This window comes from Lissotriton helveticus, chromosome 5_1, assembly GCF_964261635.1.
Source record: "Lissotriton helveticus chromosome 5_1, aLisHel1.1, whole genome shotgun sequence".
Lineage (NCBI taxonomy): Eukaryota > Metazoa > Chordata > Amphibia > Caudata > Salamandridae > Lissotriton > Lissotriton helveticus.
In genome coordinates, this window is record NC_136065.1 from 928,461,488 (window position 1) to 928,483,945 (window position 22,458).

Below are 22,458 nucleotides of genomic sequence, written 5' to 3' on the forward strand. Positions count from 1 at the left end.
TCTCAAGAGATTTTATGTCATGCTATTGCCTGTGGGGTGTGATACTAATCAGCTCTGCATATCACAATGCAAGTTTAAGCATGCAGATCTAATCTCTAGTATCACACCCTCCAGGTAATAGCATGACAGACATTCTCTTGAAAATTCGAAGTTTCATGGAGGATACTGCATAGTTGGACATCTATATAATTCTGTAATATTTATGTTTATATATATATATATATATATATATATATATATATATATATATATATATATATATATATATATATATATATATATATATATATATATATATATATAGGGCTTACCCAATGTGTTACACTGAAGCGCTTGCCTACATTGGTAGAATGCTACACCATGTAGGGTGTGTGGTTGGAAGGATGTGGTCTTTGTTTAGATCTTATGTAGGAAGCATTTCTATGTGGGAAGTGTTGCTATGTGGTGTGCGATGACCACTGAGGTGTGGCTTCTGGAAATGAGATGCAGCGCTTAATGTCATTGTGAGATGTCAAGAAGCAGTCGTGGTATGTAGCTAGCTGGGTCCTACAGAGGTGGGCAGTGGTAGGTCTCTTGAATTATTCAATGCCTGTTCAGTTGGCGATGGGTGGTTTACTTGCGGTTGACTGGTACAGTACTATGTGATGAACATGCCCCTTCTCAGTGTCTTATGTGGATGTAAGAGTGTCGCGCATTAAAAGGGAATTATTATGCAGTTTGTATGAACTACAAACGACGGCCCAACTGCTGGGCATTCTGACATTACTATTCGTTATAGATTGTATTTGCATTGTCCTGCATTTATATAGCGCTTACTACCCCATATGAGGTGTTGTACCACCAGGCAGCACGCTGCTCCGAATCCCAGGGTTAGTAGGTTTTTGGAATTAGTCTTGCACTCGTAAGGAAAGCATGCTACACTTTTTTTTTTTTTTACAACAAATGTTATTGTTTGATTAGGCAAAGCAAGCACGTGGCTCCCCTCAACCGGAGATTACCACCACATATCATAGCACATTTCGATATTGTACATAGCTTAATCAATGAAAGAGGATAAAACAAACCCCCCCGCCCCTACCTCCACCCCCTCACCCCAACCACCCAACTTCCCGGCTACCCACCCCTTATCCCTCCCTAACCCCTTGCACGTGATCACACCAAGCTATCAGTATTTGGCATTAGTGCGCTGGATAGGGCGCAACCCCTCTGGCTCCAGGGTCCTCCTCCACCCGCATATCATCTTCTTGGTCTGACAGGGGGTCCAGAAGCAACCCCCTATACTCCGCCCAACGTTTCCAGATTTTATAGTGCTTGCGGGGGCATCCTCTGGCCTCAAACACTGGGCTCTCCAACCCCATGAAGTAGTCCAGACCCGCCTTCCATGCACACAGCGGGGGGCTCTCACTCCCTTCCACGCCCTTGCTAGATCTCTTTTTGCGACCACCAAACCCAGTAAAAGCAGGTGGCGCTTGTATATATTCCCCCCTACCCCTTCCAGTACATGAAGGAGCCCTAAACGGGGGGTGCGGGGCAGATCCCACCCCAATACGTCTGACAAGCATCCCCAAACACCACTCCAGAATCTATTCAGGCCTGCACACGACCACACGGTGTGCAGCAGCGTACCTCTCTCAGCACCACAGCGCAGACATTCCGGTGACGCGATCAGACCTGCCTTCCACAATCGCTCTCGGGTGTAGTAGGCCCTATGGAAGTACTTAAACTGGATAAGTCTGAGTCGTATTGCTATTGCCGTCCCTCTCGGGGATTCCAGCGCCTCCCTCCAATCATCCTCGTCCAAGAGTCCAATGTCTCCTTCCCACGCCTCCTTAAGGGGAAGCAGGGAGGAAGAGCAGTGCGTCACTAGTGTTTGGTATATTTTGGACACCTTCTTATCTCCCAAGTCGCCCATGAAGACCTTCGCCTCTATGGGGCTGAACTCCGGCAACAACTCTAGACCCACGATACTAGGCTCCAGGGCATGACGAAGCTGCAAATAGCGAAAGAATTGGTTCTTGGGCATTTGGAACTCAGTACTGAGCTCCTGGAAGGACTTTAGGGCGACCCCGGTCAGCACGTGTCCTAGCGATGAGATCCCAACCGCATCCCATCCACCAAACCCCTTCAGCGAGGCTAGCTCGGGGAGCCTCCCGTTCTTCCATAATGGGGTCTCAGCTGTTAATCTGCCCCACCATCCCATGCGACGCAACGCCTGCCGCCATACTACAAATACCACCTGCGCGGTACGCGGCAGCCCGCGCCTCAATTTGGCAGAGTACAGAATCGTGTGCAGCGTATTATCGCCCATCAATGTGCGCTCCAGGGCTTATGCAGGGTCTCCTCTGTCTCCGTACCACCACTCGTTGAGTACCAACAAGTGGGAGGCCTGATAAGACAACAGATCATACGTAGCCATACCTCCACAGTATGTGGATAAGAAGCACGTTCGCAACGCCACCCTAGCTGCTCCTTCAGCCCAGAGAAAGCGGCTTAGGACAGAGTTAACCTGGCGAAACCACTGGGGCGCGATGGGGTGGGGTGGTTTTGTATCTGGTATAGGAGGCGCGGAAGCGCGACCATCTTAAAGATTGCCGATCTGCCGAATATGGTAAGCGGCATTCGAGACCATGTTTTGATATCCGTCTGGACTTTTTCCCACACCGATACTACGTTGCGTTCCCACGCGACGTCAGCGGATTCAGTGAGGAATACTCCCAGGTATTTCAGTCCCCCGGCCGCCACCTGCAATGTCACTGCCCATGGGTCTGCTACTACTCCACCTCCCAACACCCACAGAGTGGACTTTCGCAGGTTCAGATACAGACCTGAGACCTCACCGAAGACGCGCATGATCTCTAGAACTCGGGGGCCCGATCTGCGCAGGTCTGTAAGAAAAAATAGGACATCATCTGCATATAATGCAATCCTGTCGGTGATGTTTCCCCCCCATTCAAAGCCCCGCATCTGCGCGTCTATACGCACCCAAGAGGCCAGAGGCTCCATCGCTAATGCGAATAAATATGGAGAGAGCGGGCATCCCTGTCGGGAACCTCTCGGAGACCGCCCCGGAGACTCGCACAGACGCCGTGATATCGGTGTACAGCAGTTTGACGTAGGAGATAAACACTGGGCCCAGGTTTAAGTGCGGCAGGAGCGCAAACAGGTACTCCCAGCTGACCGAGTCAAAGGCTCTATCTATATCCGCTAGTAGCAGGGCCGCACCTTCTCCCTTAGCCCCCATAGCATCTATCGCCGCCTGTGCCTGCCTGATATTATGCCTTGTCACCCTATGTGGCATAAAGCCGGCCTGATCCGGATGGACCAGGTCAGTCACATACGGAAGCAGTCGATTTGCCAGGGCCTTAGCCAGCAGCTTGGCCTCGATATTGAGTAGGGAAATCGGGCGATAGGAATCCGGCCTGTCAGGGGGCCTACCAGGCTTCTGAAAGACCACCACTTCGGCGTGTCGCCAATCAGCAGGCAGTCTACCCTGTGATCGTGCCGCTTCCAGCGCGGCTCGGTAGTGGGACCCCAGTTGGAGATGGAAGGTTTTGTAAAATTCGCATGGGAAGCCACTAGGTCCAGGTGCCTTCCCTGTATTAAGCTGTCCCAGCGCGTCTCCCAGCTCCTCCGCCGAAAGGGGAAGATCTAGCGCTTTCCTGGTTTCGTCGGAGACCGTCTTCGGAGGCAGGTCTCCAGTGAATTTGTCGATTGCATCGACCGAGAGGCAGTCCCGTGCGGCATATTGCTCCCTATAGTAAAAGGCGAAGCTCGCCGCCAGTTCCGATGGGTCCGTGATCACCACACCGTTTCGGTCGGCGAGGCCCGGAAGTGTAATCGGTTGGAAGGTACGCTGGCACAGTCTGTGGAGCATAGTACAGGATTTGTCACCCCATTGGTAGATTCTGCTCCGCGTGGCCAGCCAAGCCTGCCGAGCCTCGTCCAGTAACAGAGGCGTACGATTGCTGCGCCTGCAGGAGCAACCTCACCGCCACCTCGTCCTCACCCTCCCGACACCGCCGTTCTAGATCTCCCACCTGCGCCGCCGCCACAGTGATTGCTTCCCTATGCTTACTGCGCGCCGCCGCACACCATGCAATATCTACCCCTCTTAAGGTGGGCTTCATGGCCTCCCAGACCACAACTGCATCTATCCCCTCCACCAGATTCTCCTGCCAATAATGCGCAATCGCCCCTCGCAGGTGTTGGACATAGTCGGCCTGTTGAAGGTGCCATGGGGACATTCTCCAGCGGAATGGTTGACGTGCCCTCTGCAGCCCCATCCTAACGGCCACAGGGGAGTGATCCGACAGTCCCCTAGGTAGTATCTCAGCCTCCCACACCCTGTCCAGGAAAGCATGGGGCATAAAGATATAATCCAGGCGTGAAAATGAACCATGCACTGCCGATACATACGTAAAGTCTCGCGCCCTGGGATGCATATGTCGCCACACATCTGCCCAGCCCATCCCATCCACCATTGCATTCAACCGGGTAGGGGCAGCCGCTGTCAACCCCCCCTGCAATCTCCGACGATCCAGACATACATCCATAACTTCATTCCAGTCACCCCCCAGCACTGCCAAGGACTCCGGGATATCCACCCACACTGCAAACAGCTTCTCAGATAGGGACCACTGCAACGGGGGAGGAGCATAGACACTACCAAAGACCACCGGTTCCGTCCCCACCATCCCCTTAATAAAGATGTATCGACCCTGTGGGTCAGACCACTGTTTCTCATGAACGTATGCCAGCCTGTGATGTACCAGCACAGCAACCCCTCTGGACCCCCTCGAGAATCCTGCATGATACACCTGTTGATAACCAAACCTCTGCAGGCTAAGCACTTTCGTCCCCAACATGTGAGTTTCCTGCAACAAGAGTACATCCGCAGCCTCCCTCTTCCCCCACCGCAAGATAGCGCTCCGCTTGATCTTATCGAGCATCCCCCTCACATTCCAAGTAATCACACGCATGGACTCCCTAGGGAGCACCGACGACGGTGTGTCAGCCATTATCAAATAAAACTGACCCATCTGGCCCCCAGCGCCACGCCCACGCACACATCTCAACCATCAGCAACACATTAGAAATCACGTGCATTTCGCCCCATCTGCCCTCACGCCCCTTAACAACAACAACCTCCTCCCCCACCCCTACCCCAACCAGCCCTTCCCAGGCCCCCACCCCCCCTTCCCTTCATGCCCCCCACCCCTATACCTCATAGAACTCTGAAGTATCTGTCGCGGCATGGGTATCCTCGGGCCCAAAACATAGTGCCCAAGGCCAACCATACCAATGGATCCCAACTATCCCTTCAAACAGTACGAACTCCCCCCTCCCCTAACAACTCCCACCAACGTAGGAGGCAAGTAGCCCCTATCAGGAGCACCCCGAACCCCACCCCCCACTCAATGACAAATAGGCAGACATGCCACAACTAGAGGTGCAGCAGGCAATCCTCGATACAGCAAAGTATTAGGAGACAGCTCCTCTCCATTTGGAGCCCACATCGTCCACAGTATCTCATCAGCCCTTGCCAGATTGATCGGAGTCGCCCTGTGTCTCCGTGGGAGAGCCACTCCTAGAAGCAGAGCATTTTCTAGATAGAGATCGTCGGTGACGTTTGGCCCAGGCCGTCTGGTCCCCCCTGTCCTGCGATGGGCCTCTCGATCGTCCCGGGTTCAATCCAGGTTGAGCATGGGGCCTGACACTCACAGTTTCATCAGTCCATTTGAAGACCTCCGGCGCGTCGAAGAAATGGGTGCGGGATTGAAAGACCACCCGGAGGCGAGCAGGATAGAGCAGGGAGTATTGGATCTTTAGGCCCCGAAGTTTCGCCTTGGCGGCGATGAAGGAATGCCGCTGCTGTTGCACAAGCCTGGTATAATCCGGGAAGATCATGATTTTATGATTTTCAAAAAGGAGGGAGTCTTTGGCCCTGGCTTCCCGCAATATCGTGTCCCTGTCGTGAAAGTTCAGAAGCCTAGCGATCACTGGTCTTGGCCTCTCTCCCGCCGGCGGTTTCTGGGTCAGGGCTCTATGGGCGCGTTCAATCACGAAGCAGCGGGACAGGGCATCCGGGGGGAGCCAACTCTCCAGCCACTGGGACAGAAATTGTTCCATTTGTCCCTTCTCACATCCCTCCGGAAAGCCCACAAAACGAAGGTTGTTCCTGCGCTCCCGCCTTCCGCATCTTCCACCCGGAGCGCCAAGCCCCGTTGAATGTTCTCCATCGCTGCCATTTTCTTTTTCAGGGTCCCCTCATCGTCCTCCACAACCGAAATCCAGGATTCCGTCTCTGTTATCCGTACAACGGCGTTGCGCAGGTCTTGGCGCAAGAGGGTCACGTCCGCCCCAACCGCCCCAATTTTGGCATCCAGCAGGTCCCTGGACTGGGTAATGGCCGCCATAAGCGCCGCATTGTCGGGACCCGACCCCTGACTACCGGACGCTCCGGGGCCTCCACTCGGGCCTGTAAACTTGTCGATGGGTCCCTGCTTGGCAGGCCCACCCCCTCCTCTGGTCATGGTCCGGCACTATCCGGGGCTCCCGCCTCACAGACCTCTCAGTGATGGATTTCACGTCACCAATGGCCACCACCAAAACAGGTCAAGCCGGATTCCTTCACCCACACCACTCTCGCCTACCCCTTCAGCTCTCCACGGGGTCTTCAATTTTATTTATTTATTTATTTATAATTACATTTGTTGAGCGCGCAGCTACCCGGAGGTTTCCCGGCGCTAGAGCAAACTGAACGGTGAAAGGGAGGGAGGATCATAAGATCATAAATTAGTTGTTAAAAAGCCAAGTTTTTATTCCCTTACGGAATTTCAGAAAGCACAATTCAGTGCGCAGAGATTGAGGAAGAGAATTCCATAAGGATGGGGCCAGCAGGGAAAACGAGCGTCCTCCCATCTTGGCTCTGTTGATGCGCGGAATCTTAAATGTATTCTGCGTCGAAGACCTAAGTGTGCGGGGGGGGGATGTATTGCTGCACCAGAGCAGAGAGATAGCAAGGGGCTCTACCAGTCATAATTTTGTGCATGTAGCAGAGTGCTTTGAAGTTAACTCTGCTTTCAATCCGCAACCAGTGCAGATTCCGCATATGGTGCGCGACCGAGGATCGAGCAGGAAGGTGACAGATCAAGCGGACAGCCATATTCTGTACCACCTGGTACTTCTTGATTACCTCTTTGGCAGCACCTAGGAGCAGGATGTTCCCATAGTCCAGGCGTGAGATGACAAGAGCCTGGACTACGGTCCTCAAGGTGTCCGCAGGTAACATCCAGGTGATCTTTCTCAGCCACCTGATGATGGTAGTACAGGTGGCTGAGACTTTCACAGCGTGTTGTTTGAAAGTGAGTTGGTTGTCGAAGATCACACCAAGATTGCGGGCAGACACAGATGGAATGGGAAGAGGACCCATCTCTGGAGGCCAATGGTGTGGGCCCCAGAGAGAGGTGTCTGGGCCAAACAGGAGCAGCTCTGTTTTATCCCTGTTTAATTTTAGTTTGTGCTTCAACATCCAGTCCGATATATGTTTCAGTCCAACTTGCAGAGAGGAAGAGGGGAGGTTTTTATTGGTGGAGAGAGAGTAGATGACGAGTGTCATCAGCGTAGGAATAAATTGTGAGGCCAGCTTGTTCCGCCAGGAAAGCAAGCGGCCTCACGTACAGGTTAAAGAAAAGGGGACTAAGAATAGACCCCTGGGGAACACCGTGAGGGGAAGGGAGAATAGATGAAACAGATGTGGAAGAAAAAACTTGAAATGTGCGCTCAAAAAGAAAATTAGCAATCCAGGCCAGGGCGGTACCACCGACACCAACTGCCTCCAGGGTGGACAATAGGATGGAATGGGAGACGGTGTCAAAAGCGGCACTCAGGTCAAGCAGAATGAGTGCCACCGTCTCACCATTATCCACTTGGCGTCTGATGGTTTCTGACACGCCAAGGAGAGTTGTTTCCGTGGAGAAACCAGCCCTGAACCCGGATTGAGAACCATGAAGAAAATTGGTGGATTCAACAAAGGAAGACAACAAAGAGTTAACATGCTTCTCCAAAATCTTGGAAAAGCAAGAAAGCAAAGAAATAGGGCGAAAATTGGAAGGATTATTGGGGTCTGCGTTGGCCTTTTTTAGTAATGGTACCACCATTGCGTGCTTCCATTCGTTTGGGACAATCGCTTCTGTTAGGGAAGCGTTCAGGACGTCCAAAATAATGTGAAGTAGGGCTGGGTCAAGGGAACTCAGAACTTGAGGGGGCAGAGGGTCAAGGGGGGAGCCAGATTTGATGTCCTGAAGATACTTTTTTAGAAGCGCGGGGGAGATAGGATCCCAAGCATGAAGTGGGGTGGTGATAAGCAAGGAGTAATAACCGGAGGAGAGTTGCAAGGAGCTTGAGCAGCGTGAGTTGAGGCGGCTGGAGTAGAGTTGAAAATCGCATAGATTTTATCAATTTTTTCACGAAAGAAGTTGGCTAGAGCATTACACTGGGCCGTGTCTAGGCAGGGATCCTTAGGAACAGAGGAAGCACCTGAGAGCTCCTTGACTATTTTAAACAAGGCCTTGGGTCTATTTTGAGCTGTGAGTATGGTGCTGTTGGCAAAGTTAGCTCTAGCGGTGTCACATGCCGCATGGTAGGTTTTAAGAGCTGACCTGTATTTTGCTTTATGCTCAGGGTTATAATTTGAACGCCAAATTCGTTCCAATTTTTTGCAGTTGGATTTTTCAGAACGGAGGGAGTCATTAAACCAGGGTGCCGGGGGGTGATGAATTTGAGATTTGTTTTTTTGTGTAGGGAGGCATGAGTCCAAAGCAGTAGTTAACCATGATCTAACCACAGGTAGCTCTTTGATAGTCAAGTTGGAAACCGAAGGTTTGGAACTGGCAAGGAGAGAGTTTAATTTATTTAGATCTAAGCGTTTCCAGTTCCTGCTAGCTTTGTGAGGAGGGTCAGGCCTGAAAGAAACAGCTTCGCACGTTTTAATCGAAAAATTAACAATAAAATGATCTGACCAGAGAACAGGGATAGAGGATTGATAGGAGATGCCAATCAAGTTGGAAATGATGGGATCTAGAAGATTACCGGCCTTATGAGTAGGGTCGGAGTTAAGGAGATGCAGATCTAAGGCTTCAAGATCCTGTATAAGGCGTTTAGCAATGGCACAAGAAACAGAATTAAAATGAATATTTAAATCCCCAACAATAGTGAAGTTGGTAGATTGTGCTAAAAAAGGGGCGATAAGATCAGGAAATGAAGCAGCCCAGCAGCTAGCTGAACCTGGCGGGCGGTAAATCAGGGTGCCAGTTAGGGTAAACTGAGGAGAAAGAGTTAATTTAAACAGGCCAGCTTCACAGTTTGGAAAATCTAAATCTTCCCATTTACAAGAGAATGCTCTCTTGAAGATGATGGCAATTCCCCCGCCGTCTTTAAGCGCTCGATTTCGTCCCACATAGGTGTAGTCATTGGGAAGAGCCATGGCGATATCGGGGCCAGAGCTATCATTTAGCCAAGTTTCGGTGACAAACATGGCAGCAGGATTAGCTGTCTCCAAAAGGTCGAAAATATCTCTCTTGTGTTTTGAGAGTGACCGACAGTTAATGCTAATGAAGCTCAGAGCAGGTGAGGGATTGTGCAAGGTGGGAGGGAAGGTGCGCGTAGGGGAAGGGAAATTCCAAAACGTGGATGACATGCTGTCTGTACATGAGTCAAGGGAGTCCAAAGCCAGAGCGCAATGGGAACAGGATATGGGAGCATTGTTACAATTCAGCACGGTATGTGAGGGGCACAGTGGTTCCCGCAACTGCAGTAAGGCGGAACGTGAGTAGGAGGTAGGAATATGTACAGAGGGGCTGAGCCCTGAGCACGTGCTGGCGCGGACGGGCGCAGACGGGCAGGACTTTGGCACGACTTCGGCGCGAAGTCGGCGCTCCCGCTGCGCTCGTCCGCTGCGCTTCCGCCATTGTGGCATTAAATACACCGGGAGAGAACCACTACACCGCTAACCTGCCAATTGGGGAGCAGGGCGGAAGTGAGGATGAAGGGCGGAAGTTAGAGTGCGCTCGTGTGGCCACCGCCGCTGCTAACGGCACAAGCCGTGGCGGATCGGTGCCAGGAGCGAAGGTAAGGAGGTGGCAATCAATTACACACGTTGCGCCAGAAGCGGCGATCAAATAACAAACGTTGCGCCAGAGCGGCGATCAGAAGAGGTGCGAATGCGTTATTAAAATCAACACAATGCAAAGTAAAGCAAAGCGCTGAAAAGCGCTCACTTCAACATAAAATAGTGCTTTTAAAAGTTATTACAATAACAGGTAACACACGAAGCCTCAGCAGCCTCTCGTACCAGCAGTTAGCTGCAATGGGGCAATCCACCGAGCTCAGGGTCACTGCTCCCAGGTGGTTCAAACCTCGACTGTCCTCTGCCAAACACTCGTGGCGGACGACTGGGGGTCCCCCACACCCCAATTCGTCACCCCTAGGCGGTCAACTGTGGCACCAGCTCCACCGCACGTCGCTCGGGGTCCCAGAGGTACGACACGCGCACCCCTCCTTCTCTCACCCAGGGTACCGCACTCGGAACAAACACCCAGGGGGGGCTTCAATTCCAGGAGAACAGGCCAGTCCACAAGCCCCCGGGCCAGGTCATGTGCAGAGTCTCACCTCAGGGTCCCCTCTCCAATAGCAGTCCTGCCACTGCCCGCCCCTGCCATGTACACGCTGTACCTTCGGCGACGGAAGGTCACCAAACTCGAGTCCCCGGCTCCTGCAGCCCGAAGTAGGCCGTCGTCCCTTCACCGCGCTCCGGTGGCGCCGGTACACTCTCCACCTCCGTGGGGCTCTCGAACACCTCCTCTCACTGCACCGCTGTTAGCACAGATCCCGAATCTCGGGTCCCGCTGCGCCACCCGCCCGCCGACACTGGGCGCTTCCGGCCGGGGATCGCCAAACTCGAGGTCCCGGCTGCCCACGATGTAGGTAGGCCTCAGGATGCCGCAGCCGTTATTTCCACCACCAGAGCTCCTGGAACCCCGATCCTTTCACCGGAGGGCTCCCTTCACCAGCCGCAACCTCCGCCGCAGGTGTGGGGTGTTACAGGGGTCCGGAGGCAAGGATAAATACACGGATTGATATTGGGCTGGCGGGAGCTCTAGCAAGCCACGTCCGCCATCTTCGCCCTCGTAGCCACGCCCCCAGCATGCTACACTTTTACTGCAGCTATTATGTGGTAGATTAAATTACCAGGTGTGAGGACCAGGTGTGATTTTAGTGAGAGGTTGCGGCATGTGAATTCATGCATTAACTGGTGGTTTTAATAGACACACTTGCTTTCCTAATTCTAAGGAGCTAAATCATCACCGCCCTATTCTATTTAGTAGGGGTCCCATATTGTTTCAGTATTACGACTGTCACTCCGCATAGTCTGCAGCTCGTTTAATCGGGGCATGGGGGTCTGTGAGCTCTAATTTGTTGTCACTACAATAGGTTACCATTTATTTGGGTGGCACACTTGCTTTACTGGTGGCGGAGTTTATTGCTCATTCATGGAAACATGACACAATGTTATGTTGGTTTGTCTTAGGGACCACCTGTATACCTCATGGCATACATGAGGATGTGTACTGCTCAAACTTGAGAAATGTCAATAAAAAAATATATATTTTTAATGTATTGGAGTTTTCATGCCTCAGCCTCTCTGGCAATAGAGTTTTATTCCTCTTCATTTTCACATTATAGAAAATAATTTGGATCATTATGAAGAACTGGCGAATATAAGTTAAGATTTGCCACGTTGGTTATTATTTCCAAGTTAGAACATGTTTCATTTCGTGGGCCAGATGTATTGCGGCTGTTTTTCTGATATCTCATTTTTCTTGTGCTGGGCCTATTCCCATTCTTTCTCTGCTAATGTAGGAAAAATTGGCATTTTCAGAGCATACCCCATTCGTTTATACTTGAAAGATGGCCAGCCCTTGAAGTAGCTGTATTAACAATGATTTTAATTAAGCCACCAGTCTGCTTGTCGAGCTTTATTTTTTATATGACTGGTATTCTTTTATACTTATTACTTTTAATAATATTGTGCTCCTTCAGTGCTTGTAAGTGACACGTTCATAACTGTGCATTGCTTTTTGGAGTATTAATGGCAACTGGAGAAATTGCAGCCTTGAATGGAAAACCAGAACAATGTGGTAGTCAAGAGATATTTTCTGCAACTATGCCATTTAAGGCTTATTTTATTTTAACTTGACACTGCACATCAGGCATTGGCAACTAAGGCATTCATTTAAGAAGTTGATCATGGTCCTATCAACATGAGGTAGGAATGCGCCAGCTAACAATTAGAGGAGGGTTTAGTTTTCTTTCTAGATATGTCAACATGATGGCTTTTAGTCAAGGATCTTGGTTCCAATTGATTAAAGATTGTCCTGAGCAGTTATTTCTATAGGCTTTTGAGTTTTTATTTCAAGTTGTTGGTATCCGGTTGGAGTGAGCGAATGATACCCGCCTATTGCCTATATTTGTTGCGAGTGGTGTTTTGAAATATACTTTTTAGGCCCATGTTACAACTGAAAATTGGATTCAGTTGGACACCCACATTTTCTCTGGATTGGGAGCAGAGTTAGTAGTTGTGGTTGAACACAATACTTTTGAGCGCATTGCCCTGCAAAGATTTTACCTGGGGCAAATATGGTGAAGTGCGTGCAGTGAAGAGAGCCCTGAAAGTTGTGGAAAACCTAAAGTACTGTGCACAAAGATTTTCCCAGATTCCATGAAATAAAACGGAGTCATCTGGTAATTTCACACCTGAAAAATACTGTTCCCCAGTGTAATTCTGTTTTTGGGCACTTCTTCGTGGAAAGCTACAAAAATATTGGCAATGAGGCTAAAAGGCTGTTTTTAAAAACATCACCAGCCTATAACAAATGCAGTTGTCTCCTCAAAAGGCTTCATCCACTCAATAAGGATAATAAAATGTATAACCCTACCACAGGTCACCTACTTTAGGGAGACATGCCCTGACGTTAAGCAGGCAGGGGACCGTGCTGGGTAAAGACTGCCTTACACTATGGAAAGTTAATAATCTGGAGTCCCTGGCATCTGGGTCACTTCCCCTCTTTAGAGCTAGGAATTCACAAGCTGATTGGACTTGCCTGAATACATGGACCCTGTCTGAAAATGATACTTAATCAGGCTGGAAACCAGAGATGATGCTTCCGTCTTCACCGAGAGTAATCATTAGTACGATTAGTGCCGGTTTTATTCCGGGTTGCGTAGCTCAGGTTAGAAAGGCTTCAACAACGATTATAACTTCTCCTAAAAGATTCATTCCAGCTTCTTTGTGAGGATACTGATGACTTTGTGAACTTCCAAAGATGTTGAATGGTCCCTTCTGAAAACCTCTGGAAGCTGTTTAATAGTGTATTGCTATTGTATCCCTCTTTAATAGGGAATAACTGAAAGGATCCCTATATTGGCTGCCCTTACAGCATTCTCAAGCTTTTCTTTGTGGTCCTGTAATATTAAGGAGGATAAGGCACAATCTTGGGGGGCGTTATGCTCCTGTCAATTATCTCCCTGCCTTTGAAGTTGGGCCTTCCGATTCACCGCTGTCCCCTACCTCAGGACCACTGGACCTCTTGTTCTTTGTGATTGATCTTGGATTTTAACTTTTTCATTCACCCTTACATTTAAGTCAATTCATTTTTATTACCTTGCAGATCTCATTCTTCAAACCCAGAAGTAGATTCTGACCTTCACTCAGATTGGCCTGTTGAGGGTCCTATCCCTTTTCCACTTTTACCTAAGGAAGCTTGAGGCATAGATCTTGGGAGTCAAATGTAAATGTAAATGTCAAAGGTTCTTATATAGCGCCTTATCACCGCAAGGTCTCAAGTCGCTTGCTTTGGGAACCCGTCTTGGCATTTCCCTGTGAGATAACCCCTACTGGGCATCCCCAAGGTGAAAGCCAGGCATCCCGCCGCAGGGGGGCCGTAGTGGCGATTAAGCAAGCTATTGCCCAGAGTTGCAGAGTGTGAACCCGTGATTCGAGTAGGCACCGAAGCGAGAATTATCGAGTCCGTGGACATTTGGGCTCAAGACCCTGCCGCGTCGGGAATTGAACCCTGGTCCCGGGTCTGACCTCTGCTTCAGGGTCTGCCTGCTCTAACCAGTGAGCCACACTTCTCCACTCATTGTTTTTCTGGATCACGTGAATGTATTCTTTGGACAAAGTGGTGCACTCCAAGCACTCACCATCACCATAGGAGAAAATCTGAAGCTTCTTGCCAGGCATTCACACTCTCACACTCTATTTCTATGGTGTAAACATCTTGTGTCCAGTGAAATCAGGCTTGTGGAGATACAGGATTGTCCTCATTCACACAGTGGGCACAATCTTGGTCTTTGGCTCGCCTGGGAGATTAGGGGACATGGGAAGTCTGGTAATCTGGGCTACTGCTATGGTTTGACACACCAAATTGTACCTACTGGTTCAACCACCTGGGGGTTCGTATCACCAGCCCCTCTCATATCTCTTGCCACTTCACTCAGCCTCGGAGAGGGAACTATGCTGGATCCTAAAAAGTATGGCGTTCTCATCCCTGTGCTACAAATTACACCTTCAGATTCCTAGATGTCTCATTTCCTCATAACACTAGACTGGACAACACCGATGTGGATAAACCAGGCTTTAATACTCCATTTTTCTGAAATTAAACAAAAAAGGAGGAAAGCCCTTTCTTCATAAAATTTGTGGAAATAGAACCAAAAAAAGTCAGACTAAACATTACTCTGCCATTTTTTTCGTCGCCTACAGTCTTATTCACTTTCACTAAAAGTATAACTTTTGAAAACGCCGTAAGCATTTACAAGGTTTGCTGCCAAAACAATGCATTTCCAATCGAGCAGTTTAACTTTGATTTATTTTTCCTCTAAGGTGTGTGCATTACATTTTAGATGCAGTTAGCAGTATGTGACAGGCCAAGAACATAGCTACTGAATAGTTCTTTTTAAATGTAAAGGTCACTCTAACCCCAATAAGGAGATGAGGCCTAACGGCTAGAGCTGCCGATTTTGGAACTGGAGAGCCAAGCTCAAGCCTCCGCTCACAATGCTGTGATTTTGGCGAAATCACTTAACCTACAGTGCCTTGTTTAAAAAAAATAAGTGTACCGTCTGCCTCTTATGTTAAAAGTCTGATTTTCGCGTAAAGCGCTCTAATGCCCTTGGGCGAAGTTCGCCCTATATATAACCGCCAAGATAAAAAATAATAAAGCCTGCCTTCAATGTTCGCAAGACCACAATTGAATGCACTGCGTGACCGTAGCATCACAGTAATCTGTTGTCACAGTGACAGCAGACACTTGCAGCACTGTTTTATTGTGGCTCTGTAACAAATATACTCAGTGGCGTGTAATGCAACATAATGTGGCCCTCTGAAGAATGTGATAAGGGCTTCTGTCTAAGTCTTAATATCTCTCAGATGTTCATTGGCCTTGGGCTGAATGGAGCCCCATTGAGAGAATGGGGGCCCTGGAGGGTTGGGGGACCCCCATGCGTCCCATGCGCCTGCGTTACGGCGCTGTCTATACTAATGCTACACCTCTCGGCACCTAGCGTCAGTTCAGCTACTATTTTTTCTTAGACTGGGTAACCATATCCATGATCAGCCGCAAGGTGGCACACTTCCCACACGCAAGAAGGTGGTAAAATACACTCTTTTTTTTACTTCTTTCCTTAATTGCAAACTCAAGCGTCGGTCAACACTGTTAATAACAGTTTTTGTAGAGCACGTGCGTGTACAGATATTTATGTTTTCAGCCTCTTTGACTCTGGCATGCGCTGGTGTTTATGAAGTTTTGTGCACATATTAAATGTAAATTAACCTGACAATTGACCTGGCCTGTTGACGGTTTAATGCGTTGGAACGAGGTATGTTGTTTTGCTTCCCGCTATTTTACCTTGAAGTCTCTACCAGGGGTTTCATTTATCATCTTTTTCAGGGTTCCTTCCGGATCTACCCACTGTCTGATGACCCTGCGGTTCCTGCCCCTCCACGTCAGTTCCGGGAGCTTCCAGACAGTGGCCCCCAGGAATGCATCGTGCGCATCTATGTTGTCAGAGGCTTCGACTTGCAACCCAAAGACAGCAATGGACTGGTATGGAAGCTGAGTCTCTGACCAGAAATCTATGGGGAATGCATTTTCTTTAACTAGATATGTTCAGGACATATTTCTGCGTCATGAGAACTAGTACCAATGCGTTATGAGTCCTAATTTCGACAACTAAATTCTACATGTGGCTCACAAGGCCGAATTTTGTCTGTGGTCTTATACAAGACCCTGTGTACCCTTTGTGGAAAAGTAGAATGATAATTTGTGAATTTAAGGTTTAAAACGGGACATTTAAGATCCAGCCTTCGAAGATCGTTGTCCAGGACCAGAAGCCATCTTCTATTTCTAAAAACAATGGTCCAGAACCTATTTCTTTCTGTTAACCAACTCAATCAGTGAATATTCAAACATTCATAAATTCATGGGCGTTCCTTATATTCGCACCAAAACATAAATAAACTCAGTTGCTTAAGGTAAACAAAACAAATATATCACTACAGCACCAATATTTCAACAGAAGAGAGGAAAAACATCATTTTATTTCCTTATCTCTAACAATGGAATTGATCTTCTTTACAATTTTCACAATGTATTGCAATAAAAGGTTGCCCAGTAGGAGCGTGCACAAAAAGAGGTGATTGAAGAAAAGTGCAGTGAATGAAAAGAAAAGAGGAAATTCAAAGAGATAAACAGAATATTTACACTAATTTCGATAATTATGGTATTTTACAATTTCCATAACATTGTCACCTGGCCCATACACAGATAAATAACAACTAATCTCTAAGTTATGTCAACACAGCAGTCATGTCAAATGTGTGCACTTTCTTGACTAAATGCTGGGTCCAAGGTGAATCTAATATCGTCGACGTTTCGACTCGACTTAAAGACGTCCGGTGAGTTAAACCTGGACCATGCGAGTCTTCATCAGGACGTTCAAAAAAACGGGCAACCAAGGGTTAAGGATGACCCCAAGGATGTACAAGCTAGACTGCATATGTCTCGTGCTCAGTCAAGACTGCATCCTTATAATGAGGGTGATTCAAACATCCCTCAAGGTATGACGTTCAATATAGGCGTTCTTTATTGTTCAACTCCTTTTCAATCGTTTTTGTAAAAGCAATTCTTGCGCAATAGGTCTCAGTACCTCAGCGCTCCTGTCCTCCGTGGATCAGGTAGCTGAATCGCTGCCGGATAAGTCGTACTCCTCGGATTTCTCAGTCTAACCGTCTCTCGCCACAACGAAAAAAGCCGTGACGGTCTAGCTTGTACATCCTTGGGGTCATCCTTAACCCTTGGTTGCCCGTTTTTTTGAACGTCCTGATGAAGACTCGCATGGTCCAGGTTTAACTCACCGGACGTCTTTAAGTCGAGTCGAAACGTCGACGATATTAGATTCACCTTGGACCCAGCATTTAGTCAAGAAAGTGCACACATTTGACATGACTGCTGTGTTGACATAACTTAGAGATTAGTTGTTATTTATCTGTGTATGGGCCAGGTGACAATGTTATGGAAATTGTAAAATACCATAATTATCGAAATTAGTGTAAATATTCTGTTTATCTCTTTGAATTTCCTCTTTTCTTTTGATTCACTGCACTTTTCTTCAATCACCTCTTTTTGTGCACGCTCCTACTGGGCAACCTTTTATTGCAATACATTGTGAAAATTGTAAAGAAGATCAATTCCATGGTTAGAGATAAGGAAATAAAATGATGTTTTTCCTCTCTTCTGTTGAAATATTGGTGCTGTAGTGATATATTTGTTTTGTTTACCTTAAGCAACTGAGTTTATTTATGTTTTGGTGCGAATATAAGGAACGCCCATGAATTTATGAATGTTTGAATATTCACTGATTGAGTTGGTTAACAGAAAGAAATAGGTTCTGGACCATTGTTTTTCTTACCGCAGTATACCCAGGTCCGTATCCTTTTGGGTTACCCCATTTTCATTAATGGCGATCTTCTATTTCTAGACATCCAGGGCACAAGCCCTATAAAAAGAAGTGGGGGGACTAGCCAAGTAAGGCAATATGCAAATGACCGCATGACGTCATTTCTTAGCGCTATAAAAGAAATAAAATAGTGCTACTTAAATTATTTGTGCAAATACTGGGGCAGACTAACCCATCTGACAGTCTTAGTGTCTGCATTTATATACAGGGACAGAACAAAGGCAAAAGCATGCCTCTTGTAAGTACCTGTGAAGAGAAGGCAAGCTGTGTGCCTTTGTTTCCCTCTGTGGCATTTACATTTAAATGTAACGTTCCTGGCGGCCCCCTGTCAGCATATACAAACAAAAGGAGGTTTGGCTGGCCCCTTAACTTCGGCCCAGCTGGAGGTGAAAAAAGGCTCCCTCACTGCCTGCATGCTGCTGCTGGGAATGGAACGTGCAGGTGCTGCTGAACGGGTCCCGGTGTCTGAAAATTACACCGGCCCAACTTCTTGGCAGGGGGGGGACGGCGTCCACCCTGTGCAAAGATTGGGGGTCGCCGTCTACCTGCGTGTACCCCCAACTCAAGCCCTATAGACATCCCTCATACATTTAAAAAATAGATTTGCAGAATTTATTGAAGTGGGCCATAATAAACTTAACTTATCAACATAACAGTTTTTATAGCTGATACTAATAAGGCATTTTCTCAAATGCAACATTAATCCTACATTGCCCCCTCTCGGGCGACTTTGTACTGAATATTGACACCTTATTGGCCACTCATGTTCTTTAGTTTAAAAGTTGATCCAAGATGGCCTACAAATTCCTGTTGCAAGTTTACCTGGCACAGACTCGGTCTGAACAAGGGTCGAAGGAGCAGGTATTTAGCGGACTATCAACACTGATGCCCTTAAGATAGGAGTTTAAAACAGTAATACTAGTCCTGCATTTAAGGGCATGTTTGGAAGTGGCCCCAGCTGACCACATCCACTGGATTCATTATTATTTAAAGTTAATGTTCTGCTCTCTCGCTTGCTGATGTCCATATTCATGTACAATGCCTTCTAACTCTGTTACTTTTGCACTTTCAGTGTGACCCTTACATCAAAATTTCAATGAGTAAGAAGGTGGTTGAAGATCGTGATCACTATATTCCCAACACCCTCAATCCAGTTTTTGGAAGGTAATTTTTTTCTCTTCCAATAGTCTTTCCTCGCTTTCAAAAATCGGCTTTTTTCATTTTGCTACACAAAGATAAGAACATGAAAGTTGCTGTGAAGGCAGCCAAACACATCATAAAAACTTCACGGTTTAAGCTGATTCTCCAAAATAGTAAATTCAAATCATATCTATAAGAAACGGCAACGTGAGGTGACACTGAACTTGCCAAAGGTGTTTATCGACAAGGGTTAAATCCGAAGCTGTGCACCCAGTCAACGTTTTCAGTGCTGCTTGTTTTGCACCAGAAAACCAAAGTTACAGTTGGGAATCAGTCCCAGGACAGGCGTTATTGCAAAAAGCCTTTAAAAGAGGTGTGTAACCTTTTTCGAATATCTTAGTTTTGAAATGGTCAATTTGCACCAAGTTGAAAATGGCTCTTAGAAGAATAAACCCCCCATTTTGTTTACATTTATGAAACTATCGAAAATATTTGTACACCATACTTAACTCCTGTCTGTGGACGGCCCCTGGCCGTCCCACGTGACGGTGGGCGTGTACGGAGGACGGCTAGGGGCAGTCCGAATCCGGCCCACTCGCTAATTCACCAGCACAGCAGGAGAATTAGCGCAGCGCGAAAGGGGTTAATTCAGAAAAGTCTTTCACATTACTGTTGCCTGTTTTAGGTGGGTTACAGACTGCCACTCCTGCTTCCGTACGTTCAACGTTACTTTCAAGGAGTGAGCTCTTGTTTTGAGGGATTTTAAGGATGAAAATGCCGCTTTCTCATGACAATCTGGTCCGGGTAGGCCGTGGCGGGCACCAGGTGTTTCCCCAGTGGGCCAGAGGGGTGGGGGCCGGTTTTGCAGCACTGCTGCAATATTGACCACCTGTAACCAATGCAGGAGCGGTGCTTCTCCCAAGCACCCCCCATTCCCCCCACCCACACCGGTGGAGCAGCTGTCTGCCAGGGCTAGTTGCTGTTCCCAGTCCAGCAGTGCTGAGAAGTGTCAATCCCAAACCCCATTGAGAGGTTGCAGGCTTGTGAGTAATAGTAAAATATAGATCACCTAAATCGCCAAAATTGGTGCTGAATTGTCTAAACAAGGAGCTGCTCTTCAAAGGTTTTGCTGTGAAGTCAGAGATCCAACTTGAAGCTTTGAATGAGGGCAACCGAGTCACCACAGTGAGTCGCAACTAAATCACACCACAGAGGCTCGATCCAGTGCCATGGTTTGAGTTTACAGTGCTTAATTTGTAAAAATGAAAGACAAAATGCCAGGGCCCTTGTCAGGAGACCTCAGCAGCTTGAACTGGAAGTGCTGCCTATGACAGTACCTAAACAACAACTAACCATCACACTGCTATAAGTGTGACATTTCAGACTGTTCAAACCCCCCAAAGCTATAAGAATGGCTTAGGCGAGCGGTATTAGTTGTTTTTAATGTATATTGATTTAATAATCAACTTTTGTTAATCTTATCTCTAGATTACGCATACTGCGCCGCCATGTGGTTGGTATCGTATATGCCAGTGTTGACTTTTAGGTCCTGGTGACGAGCACTGGAAATCACCAGCTCAAATTAAGCACTGATTTGAAATTAGATGTGTGTTCGATTTTTGAGTGAACGCCATCCCTGTAAAGCTAACTTTAAACAACTTTAAAGTTTAATAAAGAGCAATACAAGCTGAACTGTGGTGTTCTTGAGTGACCATTAAATAGTCAACAAAGTCAGGCATACCACAAAATGGAAAACCAAAATATCATGCGCAGTACATTTACCAAATGAATGTCCTCAGTTAGCCCTCATAATACAGGCGATTAGCTATTTTAGTTTTTAGAAAATCAACTCTGGTGGTAATCTTCAGATTCAGAACTAAAACTCACATGGTCTAAATCTAATGTGGAGAGGATCTCTGACATTGATTACAATTCTACATGGTGCTCAATCCATATGAATATACATATTCTTATGAGAACGTTAAAAATGCCCTAAAAGTGAAATTAAATGGAATAGAATATTGAGAATGAAAAATAAATGTTGGCCTGTATTAACCTATATATGCCACGTTGAATTATCTTTTTAACCGTACTGGCCTAAAAGTAAAAATTTGAAACTTGGGAAAGATGACAAATTATTTTCTCAATGGAAGTTTGCCAATCAAAGAAAAGATTGACTTTCTGAGGTAGAGCGAGTGAGAGAAAAAGACAAGCAAGCTTGTTGTTTGTCAGCTTAGTTAGAATGGATAGACAAGGGTCCTCTGGGATAAGTTTTTTATGCAGAAAAGAAAACACTTTGAAAGATTGCATTATAAATCTAGAAGAAGAAACGTTTTAATGTACTGTAATTCTTTAGTAGGAAATAATTGACCAATTTATTAGCTTGTTTTATTGAGAATGTCGTCATGATGCTCAAAGATAGTCTTCTTTTTTGTATTTAATCTTTTGTGTTGAAGTTTTTCTCACCATCATCAAAACAGCTTTTATTTTGGTTACTATAACTATAAAAAGCACAACATCATAAAATACATCAATAAAAGTTTTGTTTCAGATATTTACAATCAACAACCTGATGAACATACAGCTAAAACTGTAAAAAAAGAAAAAAAAAGATGGTTTACTCCGCACTCACATCTAATGCAAGCTATTTGCTACATCTGCAATATAATGTGCTTTAAATGGGGAAGCCACAAAAACAGATTCTGTTGTCTCCGATAGTCTCTTTAGAATGGAAATGTGCTAACGGAAGAACATGGTTCAATAGGTCACCCGTCATTCCTTTCAAATGTCTCTTCGGATATTCAATCCAACGATTCACTGTTTAGGTAGGATTTTAACCTGTGGTCAACCAATAAACAATGTAGAAATGTTATGACTTTTACAGACCAAATCCATTATATCTGCTGTTTCTTATTTTAGGATGTACGAACTCAACTGTTTCTTGCCCCAAGATAAAGATCTGAAAATTGCAGTCTATGATTACGATGCATTGACTCGCGATGAAAAGGTTGGAGAGACCATTATTGACCTGGAAAACCGCTTCCTTTCCCGCTTCGGAGCCTACTGTGGGATACCTCAGTCGTACTGCATGTAAGTTCAAATGACTCCCTAAAACAGGTTAGCCAGCCCCACAACAAAATGAGAAGATTAACCAATCATACGACTGTTCTGAGTGAGTCATAAGTTATCATTAGATAAATATCCCCCTGCATGTCTCTTTGCTTCTTACTTAATCAAATG

At 46.9% G+C, this 22,458-nt stretch overlaps 1 protein-coding gene across 2 annotated transcripts in view; it reads left to right on the forward strand.

The window, feature by feature from the left end:
- MYOF (myoferlin) overlaps window positions 1–22,458 on the forward strand; it is a 680,400-nt gene that overhangs the window by 576,405 nt on the left and 81,537 nt on the right. For both annotated transcript variants that reach the window (XM_078643399.1, XM_078643401.1), the window contains 3 exons: window positions 16,011–16,166; window positions 19,151–19,242; window positions 22,138–22,308. In XM_078643399.1, the coding sequence (XP_078499525.1) occupies window positions 16,011–16,166; window positions 19,151–19,242; window positions 22,138–22,308 (419 nt within the window). The remainder of the gene's footprint in view (window positions 1–16,010; window positions 16,167–19,150; window positions 19,243–22,137; window positions 22,309–22,458) is intronic.